This window comes from Palaemon carinicauda, chromosome 29 (assembly GCF_036898095.1).
Source record: "Palaemon carinicauda isolate YSFRI2023 chromosome 29, ASM3689809v2, whole genome shotgun sequence".
Lineage (NCBI taxonomy): Eukaryota > Metazoa > Arthropoda > Malacostraca > Decapoda > Palaemonidae > Palaemon > Palaemon carinicauda.
The window spans coordinates 54,640,001-54,650,770 of NC_090753.1; the positions used below are offsets into that span (position 1 = coordinate 54,640,001).

At 47.7% G+C, this 10,770-nt stretch overlaps 2 protein-coding genes across 2 annotated transcripts in view; both read left to right on the forward strand.

Moving 5' to 3' along the window:
- Positions 1 to 6,687: 6,687 nt before the first annotated feature.
- On the forward strand, positions 6,688 to 8,046 carry LOC137622585 (uncharacterized). Its single transcript, XM_068353190.1, has one exon. It carries the CDS (start codon positions 6,688 to 6,690, stop codon positions 8,044 to 8,046), a length of 1,359 nt encoding a protein of 452 aa, XP_068209291.1.
- Positions 8,047 to 10,291: 2,245 nt separating this feature from the next.
- Positions 10,292 to 10,770, forward strand: part of LOC137622586 (uncharacterized) — a 1,029-nt gene continuing 550 nt past the window's right edge. The window contains exon 1 of the mRNA XM_068353191.1: positions 10,292 to 10,770. This exon is cut by the window's right edge and continues 550 nt beyond it. Coding sequence (XP_068209292.1) covers positions 10,292 to 10,770 — 479 coding nt within the window.

Consider the following 10,770-nt stretch of genomic DNA (forward strand, 5'->3'; position numbering starts at 1 on the left):
GATGAACTATTATCACCGTTTTCTGCCAGCCATTGCCGCCACTATTGCTCCCCTCTACGCCTCCCTCAAGGGCAAGCCAAAGGACTTGAAGTGGGGTCCCCTTCAAGAAGCGGCCTTCTGCAATGCAAAGAAGGCCCTATCAACTGCTGCGGCTCTCACTTTTCCTATCCCACACGCCCCTCTCCTTCTCTCCACCGATGCCAGCGACGTCGCTATTGGTGCAGTACTCGAGCAGGTGGTCAAAGGCTCGCCCCGCCCATTGGCCTTCTTCAGCAGAAAACTGTCCAAGGCAGAATCGGGTTATTCTACCTTCGATCGAGAATTGCTGGCGGTGCACTTGGCTGTCCGTCACTTTTGCCATTTCTTAGAAGGTACGCCCTTCATCATTCGCACAGACCACATGCCTCTGGTGCACGCCTTCACTCGACAGTCTGACGCCTGGTCCGCCCGTCAACGCCGATATCTCTCCGCCGTGGCTGAATACAATTGCACCCTCCAATACGTCCCTGGGAAAATGAATCCCGTTGCCGATGCCCTGTCAAGAAACACGTTGGCTGCCGTTCAACTGGGATTGGATTACAATGCCCTGGCTGAAGCCCAACGACAGGATCCAGAGTATCAAGCTTGTAGGACATCCTGCACGTCCCTCCGTTGGGAGGATTTTCCCCTCGAAAACTCCAACACCACCCTCCTCTGTGATGTCAGTACTGGTAGACCGGGACCTTGGATTCCTGCTCCCATGCGCCGACAGGTGTTTGATTTCATCCACGGCCTTTCACATCCCTCGTGCCGTTCTACTGCACAGCTGCTGAAGGCAAAGTTCATTTGGCACGGCATTTCTAAGGATGCTAAGGATTGGGTCCGTGCCTGTACTTCTTGCCAATCTTCCAAAGTACATCGACACACGGATTCTGGAGTGGGCACCTTTCCTCAACCTCAGCGTCGTTTCGCACACATTCACGTCGATGTTGTAGGCCCCCTACCCACATCACAAGGACATCGTTACCTGTTTACCGTCATCGACCGCTCCACTCGTTGGACTGAAGCCATTCCCATGGAAACTGCAACGTCCGCCTCATGTACATCCACCTTACTCTCTGGATGGATTTCAAGATTCGGTATCCCTGAGCATATTACTTCTGACAGGGGAACCACTTTCACCTCTCAATTATGGACGTCATTAGCGAATCTCTTGGGCATCACCCTACATCAGACAACGGCCTACAACCCCGCTGCCAATGGAATGGTTGAACGTTTTCATCGCACCCTCAAAGCAGCTTTGATGTCCCGCTGCAAAGATTGCAACTGGTTTACTCAGCTTCCCTGGGTCCTCCTTGGACTAACGACCACTCCTAAAGACGCCCTCGACGTCTCGGCAGCCGAAATGGTGTATGGCGACCCGTTGGTCGTCCCTGCCGAGTTTTTTCCTTCGACAACCTCCTCCGACGATCTCCAGCGCATACGTCACGTCGTGAGAAAATTTACTCCGTGCCGCCAGACTTACAAGCCCCCAGCGAAGCATCACATACCAACGGACTTACACTCTGCAACGCACGTCTTCCTGCGCAACGACACCAGCAAGCCACCGTTAACGCCCCCTTACACGGGACCTTTCCTTGTGATCCGACACAGTCCGAAAGCATTCCTCCTAAACATTCGGGGCAAAGAAGACTGGGTCTCCATATATCGTCTAAAACCTGCTTATCTTCTGCCAGATGACCCGCCTACAGTTCGCCTCTCTAGATCAGGGCGCCCTATTTAACATGTACAGTATATCATTTTTAGGGGGGCAGCCATGTACCAATCGTGTGTCACACAATTGTACATAATTCCTATTGTATATATTATGCTTGTATCTGCGCTCTTCACTCGCACTAAAAAGAACCTGAATGATCATGTCTCCGGTTTTCCTCTGAACTTTGTCTGTCTCTCGAACATGCCATGTCCTGTTGCCTTGCCGTTTTGTATATAAAGGAGAGTGTTTTATAATAATATAACTCAGTCGTTTCCAATCTGCCTTTGAGTTCACATCCTCTCTCGACTCGTCACACTCCCTTAGTCTATCTTCCTCCCACCTCTCTCTCTCTCTCTCTCTCTCTCTCTCTCTCTCTCTCTCTCTCTCTCTCTCTCTCTCTCTCTCTTCTCTTTCACGTTGCTTCGTCCCCACTCGGCCAGAATTGTAGCATTCGCCAGAGGTGAGAATTGGAGAAGTTGCTTAATTAAAGCACACGACTCCAGGCACTTGCCGGTGTCCCTCTCTTGTTTTCGTCCTTGACAATGTCATGAAGCTGATGCCAAGAGAATTTATTATTCCGTACAATAGGAAACACACACACACACACACTCACACACACACACAAACACACACACACACACATATATATATATATATATATATATATATATATATATATATACATAGAGAGAGAGAGAGAGAGAGAGAGAGAGAGAGAGAGAGAGAGAGAGAGAGAGAGAGAGAGACCCATCACCTATGTACAATGGCCATCGTCCTGATGAAAATGGCCAAACCTCTGAAATAATTAAGGACATGTTTGAAGACTTTGTCTGTAGTGTCCTAGAAATGACTGCAATTGTTATTGTTGTATATATATATATATATATATATATATATATATATATATATATATATATATATATATATATATATATATATATATATATATATATATGGGACGGAGAACATTTGGTAACTAAAATGAGATTGTGGAAAGTAAAATGTTAATATCTCTAAAACTTAAAAGTATTTCATGTGATGGTTCTATAGATAGTAACTTATGCATCCGAAACTTGGATCCTTACCAAAACCTTAGAGTATAAGCAGGTTACATCTCAGAAAGCAATGGAAAGTATAATGATGAAAATAACACCAAGAGACAGAAAAGGAGCAACATGAATTCGAGAGCAGACAAAAGTAGGGGATATTCTAACGACATGCAAGAAAAAGAAATGGACATGTGCAGGACATATAATTCCACATCTAGGACACATGGCACCATCTATTGCCTACTTCGCTACTTCGAGCATTCATTTGAATTCTGTACTATTATCATCAATAGGTAAGCTACAACCCTAGGGGGTGTGGTGGCCGATATGGTAACGTCCCTGACTGGTGAAGGCCAAACTGGTGTTGAGTCCCTCTCAAACTCGTTAGTTTCTTTGGTCGGTGCAACCTCACCATCCTTGTAAGCAAACGATGTTTGGGTTCGGGGAGCCTAAAGTCACCAGCAATCATTGCCTGACCCTCCTTGCTCCTAGCTCGGGTGGAGAGAGGGCTTGGGCGTTGATCATATGTATATATGGTCACTCACTAGGGCATTGTCCTGCTCGATAGGGCGATGTCACTGTTCCTGTCCTCTGCCATTTATGAACGGCCTTTAAACATTTTTATTTTAAAGCAAGATGCTTTAAGCCCAAGGGCTCCGACAGGGAAAAAACTAGAATAGATATTTTCGATTTTCTTTTAAAATCTCTTTTTCCTTTGGATTCACATCCAGTTTCAATCAGTCAACATTTATTTTGACATCGATATTCCATTTTTGATTTACATATTTCAATAATATTGGTTTTGCAAATCTTTCTTTCTTTTTTGTATTCTAATGTTCTAATCAATCAGGATTTTTCTATTTTTTTTCTGCTATTGGTATTCTATTTTTTATTTTTTGGATTTAGTACTCGAATGATTATAAATTTTAAAAATCCCTCTTCTTCACTTCATATTCCAATCAGCCAAGCTTACCCCTGAAAAAGATATTTCATTTTTTTTTTATGAAAATTTTCAAATAATTTTCTTTTTTTTACAATTTTTCTTCTTTATATCTATTTCCAGCTCCAATATATTCAGATTTTTTCTTAGAAACGGTATTCAAAGACTAGAATTAACACCCCCCCCCCCCCCCCGCCCAGGCCACAAAGACCATAACTGTTGTTACGCCAGAGAACACACAATCAACTAGAGGGGCACCCAAGAGAGTGCAGACCTCCGCCGCGGCAGCTTATTTCTCGACCTTTAGCTCGACCTTCCCCTTGACATGTGACCTTAGCATGTATTAATATGCGTGAATTTTCATACACTCAAATATGAACCATCTTTGAAGTCTCTGTGACAACGATTTCCAAACTTATGGCTGATCACCAGTATTGGATATTTTGCTTGACCCTGACCTTGAACTTTGACCTCAAACTTCCAAAATTTAATCAATTCCGGCCTTTTACATAACAGTTAATTCCTGCAAGTTTCATTAATCTACAATTAAAATTGTGGCCAGGAAGCTGTTTATAAACAAACAGACACGCACAAACAGGGGATAAAACATAACCTTCCAACTTCGCTGGCGGAGGTAATCAATTTGATTTCCATCTGTTCTTCAGAGCTAAGGTAAATGTTTGAATTTAATCAAAAGAGCTCTTCCTGCGTGTAACCTCCATAGTCTACGGGTGATGAACTCCACATCTGGCGTTATCTCCGTTTACCTTAAGTAACGACCTTGTGGTGTTGACTTCCCAACTAGACCCTATTTTATGTTTACACTTTTTGAAGGCCTCAATGGCTTTGGCATAAGAGGAATTATTCAAATAATGAATAATTGTTGATGAAGATAGTATATACAACTTTACTTTTTACTACTAAAATAATAATAATAATAATAATAATAATAATAATAATAATAATAATAATAATAATAATAATAATAATAATGTATTTTACAAATTAAATTGATTTAATTATACCGAAATCATGAAAATAAAAATTAAAAATACGTTTTTTATGTCATTTACTGTAATTGCCTCTAAAAGGGCCAGTTTAGAGGTTTAAATGCTACGTATGAATGGCAGAGACAAGAGACAGTGACATTGCCCTATCAAGCAGGACAATGCCCTAGAGATTGACCATAGATACATAAGTTCAGTGACCAAGCACCCTCTCCACCCAAGCTAGGGCCAATGAGGACCAGGCCATGGCTCATGATAGCTCAGCAGATAGGCTTATAGGCTCCCCCACCCAAATCCTTAGCTCACAAGGATGGTGAAGTTCTAGTGACCAATAGAACAAAGAAGTTTGAGCGGGACTCGAACCCCACACATGATTAGTGCCCAAGCACCCTCTCCACCCAAGCTAGGACGAAGGAGGGCCAGGCAATGGCTGCTGATGACTACGCAGATAGGCCTATAAGCTCCACAAAACCCACATCCTTAGCTCACAAGGATGGTGAGGTTGCAGCAATCAAAGCAACAAACTAATTTGAGCGGAACTCAACCCCAGTCTGGCGTTCACCAGTCGGGGACGTTACTACATCGGCCACCACAACCACAACCAGGTAATCAGTGAGGTTGAAAGGAGGTTTTATAAATGCTCAATTGTTGGATAAGAATAAAAATGCTTTTCAATTTCGTAAAGCATTTTCATCTCAAGTAATTTTTGTGGTTTACCCAAAGTAGTTAATTAAATTCTCATAAGATCGATCTCTTATACAGTTGAATAAGTTATGGTTATCGACATTAATTTCATCAGTGGTTCTAGAATTTGCCCAAAGTTTATTCTTTAAGAACTATTGCAAAATATTCAACAACAAGTTATTGCAATGGTAGGATGACCTTGATTAAATTATTAAGAAAATAATGCCGTACCTGAAAGTAACTGGAAAATTAAATTAATGGTATGTATGTACGTACATATACTGTTTGTATACACACACACATACATACACACACACATATATATATATATATATATATATATATATATATATATATATATATATATATATATATATATATATATATATGTGTGTGTGTGTGTGTGTGCATGAAGATATTGCAGAAGGGCTTGTTTGAGAGAACATGCCTAAGTTTAAGAGTTGAAGCACACTCAAGCACACTCCAAGCAAAATAGAAAGAATAACAAGTTGCTGTAAAATTTGAAACATTCTTTCAGAGTCCGTCGAGGGACTTGGAATCTTGAGCAAACAAAACGCGGAATAACAAAAGAAGACGAATTACGAAAGAGAATAAGAAAATCAACAGTTGCACACGGTGAAGTTGTAAACAGTCCCGGAAACGATGAATATATTACGATTGATGCAAATCAAGACAAGTACATGGATCAATAGTGAAGCTCTCCGGGAACGTTTGAAAAAGACAACAACAACAACAACTATAATACAATGATAGAGAGAAGGACCTCTGAGTGTTGTCGAGAGAAGAGGTGAGTTAAGAGATGTGCCAACGAATAAGATTGTGCAATGAAAGCAGCAAACAAAGGAATACACAAACACACACACACACACACATCATCTTCCCCACTAGACATCTTCCCCACCGGACATCTGCCTCACCTAACAACTTACCCACCGGATATCTGCCCCTCCGGAAAACTTCCCCATCGGACATCTTCCCCACCGGACAACTTTCCCACAGGACACCACCGGACAACTTCCCAACCAGACATCTTCCCCACCGGACATTTTCCCACCGGACATATTCCCCACCGGACATCTTCCCCTCCGGACATCTGCCCCACCGGACAACTTCCCCACCGGACATCTTCCCCACAGGACAACTTCCTCACCGGACATCTTCTCCACCGGACACCTTCCCCACCGAACATCTGCCCCTCCGGACAACTTCCCCACCGGACATGTTCCCCACCGGACAACTTCCCCACTGGACATGTTCCCCACCGGACAACTTCAACACCGGACATCTTTCGCATCGGACAACTTCCCCAACAGACATTTTTCCCACCAGACATCTGCCCCTCCGGACAACTTCCCCACTGGACATCTTCCCCACCGGACAACTTCCCCACCGGTCATCTTCCCCACCGGACAACTTCCCCACCGGACATCTTCCCCATCAGACAACCTCCCCATCGGACAACTTCCCCACCGGACATCTTCCCCACCGAACAACTTCCTCACCGGACATCTTTTGCACCGGACAACTTCCCCACCGGACATCTTCCCCACCAGACATCTTTCGCACCGGACAACTTCCCCAACGGACAATTTCCCCACCGGATATCTTCTCCACCGAACAACTTCCCCACCAGACATCTTTCGCACCGGACAACTTCCCAACCAGACATCTTCCCCTCCGGACATTTTTCGCACCGGACAACTTCCCCACCGAACAACTTCCCCACCTGACATCTTCCCCACCGGACATCTTTCGCACCAGACAACTTCCCCAACGGACAACTTCCCCATCGGACATCTTCCCCACCAAACTACTTCCCCACCGGACATCTTTTGCACCGGACAACTTCCCCACCGGACATCTTTCGCACCGGACAACTTCCCCACACGACATCTTCCCCACCGAACAACTTCCCCACCGTACATCTTTCGCACCGGACAACTTCCCCACCGGACATCTTTCGCACCGGACAACTTCCCCACCGGACATCTTCCCCACCGGACATCTTTCACACCGGACAACTTCCCCATCGGACATCTTCCCCACCAAACAACTTCCCCACCAGACATCTTTCGCAACGGACATCTTCCCCACCAGACATCTTCCCCAATGGACAACTTCCCCACCGAACAACTTCCCCACCGGACATCTTCCCCACCTGACATCTTCCCCACCGGACATCTTCCCCACCGAACAACTTCCCCACCGGACATCTTTCGCACCGGACAACTTTCCCACCGGACATCTTTCGCACCGGACAACTTCCCCAACGGACAACTTCCCCACCGTACATCTTCCCCACCGAACATCTTTCGCACCGGACAACTTCCCCAACGGACAACTTCCCCATCGGACATCTTCCCCACCAAACAACTTCCCCACCGTACATCTTTCGCACAGGACAACTTCCCCACCGGACATCTTTCACACTGGACAACTTCCCCACCGGACATCTTCCCCACCGGACATCTTTCGCACTGGACAACTTCCCCAACGGACAACTTCCCCATCAGACATCTTCCCCACCGAACAACTTCTCCGCCAGACATCTTTCGCAACGGACATCTTCCCCACCGAACAACTTCCCCACCAGACATCTTCCCCACCTGACATCTTCCCCACCTGACATCTTCCCCACCGAACAACTTCCCCATCGGACAACCTCCCCATCAGACAACTTCCCAACTGAACATCTTTCCCACCTGACATCTTCCCCACCGGACATCTTTCGCACCGGACAACTTCCCCAACGGACAACTTCCCCATCGGACATCTTCCCCACCGAACAACTTCCCCACCAGATATCTTTCGCAACGTACATCTTCCCCACCGGACAACTTCCCCACCAGACATCTTCTCAACCGGACATCTTCCCCACCGGACAACTTCCCCACCGGACATCTTCCCCACCAGACAACTTCCCCAACGGACAACTTCCCCATCGGACAACCTCCCCATCGGACAACTTCCCCACCGGACATCTTTCCGACCTGACATCTTCCCCACCGGACATCTTCCCTACCAAAGAACTTCCCCACCAGACATCTTTTGCACCGGACAACTTCCCCAACGGACAACTTCCCCATCGGACATCTTCCCCACCTAACAACTTCCCCAACGGACATCTTTCGCACCGGACAATTTCCCCACCGGACAACTTCCTCCCCGGACATCTTCCCAACTGGACATCTTTCGCACCAGACAACTTCCCAATGGACAACTTCCCAATGGACAACTTCCCCATCGGACATCTTCCCCACCAAACAACTTCCCAACCGGACATCTTTCGCACCGGACAACTTCCCCACCGGACATCTTTCGCACCGGACAACTTCCCCACCGGACATCTTCCCCACCGGATATCTTTCGCACCGGACAACCTCCCATCGGACATCTTTCCCACCGGGCAACTTCCCCACCGAAGAACTTCCCCACCGGACATCTTCCCCACCAGACATCTTCCCCACCGGACAACTTCCCCATCAGACAACCTCCCCATCAAAACTTCCCCACCGGACATCTTTCCCACCTGACATCTTCCCACCGGACATCTTTCACACCGGACAACTTCCCCAACGGACAACTTCCGCATCGGACATCTTCCCCACCAAACAACTTCCCCACCAGACATCTTTCGCAACGGACATCTTCCCCACCAGACGTCTTCCCCAACGGACATCTTTCCCACCGGACAACTTCTCCACCGAACAACTTCCCCACCGGACATCTTCCCCACCTGACATCTTCCCCACCGGACATCTTCCCCACCGAACAACTTCCCCACCGGACATCTTTCGCACCGGACAACTTCCCCACCGGACAACTTCCCCACACAACATCTTCCCCACACAACATCTTTCGCACCGGACAACTTCCCCAACAGACAACTTCCCCATCGGACATCTTCCCCACCGAACAACTTCCCCACCGTACATATTTCGCACCGGACAACTTCCCCACCGGACATCTTTCGCACTGGACAACTTCCCCACCGGACATCTTCCCCACCGGACATCTTTCGCACTGGACAACTTCCCCAACGGACAACTTCCCCATCGGACATCTTCCCCACCGAACAACTTCCCCACCAGACATCTTTCGCAACGGACATCTTCCCCACCGGACGTCTTCCCCAACGGACATCTTTCCCACCGGACAACTTCCCCACCGAACAACTTCCCCACCGGACATCTTCCCCAACTGACATCTTCCCCACCGAACAACTTCCCCATCGGACAACCTCCCGATCAGACAACTTCCCCACTGGACATCTTTCCCACCTGACATCTTCCCCACCGGACATCTTTTGCACCGGACAACTTCCCCAACGGACAACTTCCCAATCGGACATCTTCCCCACCGAACAACTTCCCCACCAGACCTCTTTCGCGACGGACATCTTCCCCACCGGACAACTTCCCCACCTGACATCTTCCCAACCGGACATCTTCCCCACTGGACAACTTCCCCACCGGACATTTTCCCCACCGGACAACTTCCCCAACGGACAACTTCCCCATCGGACAACCTCCCCATCGGAACACTTCCCCACCGGACATCTTTCCGACCTGACATCTTCCCCACCGGACATCTTCCCTACCAAACAACTTCCCCACCGGACATCTTTCGCACTGGACAACTTCCCCACCGGACAACTTCCCCACCGGACATCTTCGCCACCAGACATCTTTCGCACCGGACAACTTCCCCAACGGACAACTTCCCCATCGGACATCTCCCCCACCTAACAACTTCCCCAACGAACATCTTTCGCACCGGACAATTTCCCCACCGGACAACTTCCTCCCCGGACATCTTCCCCACAGGACATCTTTCGCACCAGACAACTTCCCCAATGGACAACTTCCCCACCGGACATCTTTCGCACCGGACAACTTCCCCACCGGACATCTTCCCCACCGGATATCTTTCGCACCGGATAACCTCCCATCGGACATCTTTCCCACCGGACAACTTCCCCACCGAACAACATCCCCACCGGGCATCTTTCGCACCGGACAACTTCCCCAACGGACAACTTCCCCATCGGACATCTTCCCCACCGAACAACTTCCCCACCGTACATATTTTGCACCGGACAACTTCCCCACCGGACATCTTTTGCACTGGACAACTTCCCCACCGGACATCTTCCCCACCGGACATCTTTCGCACTGGACAACTTCCCCAACGGACAACTTCCCCATCGGACATCTTCCCCACCGAACAACTTCCCCACCAGACATCTTTCGCAACGGACATCTTCCCCCACCGGACGTCTTCACCAACGGACATCTTTCCCACCGGACAACTTCCCCACCGAACAACTTCCCC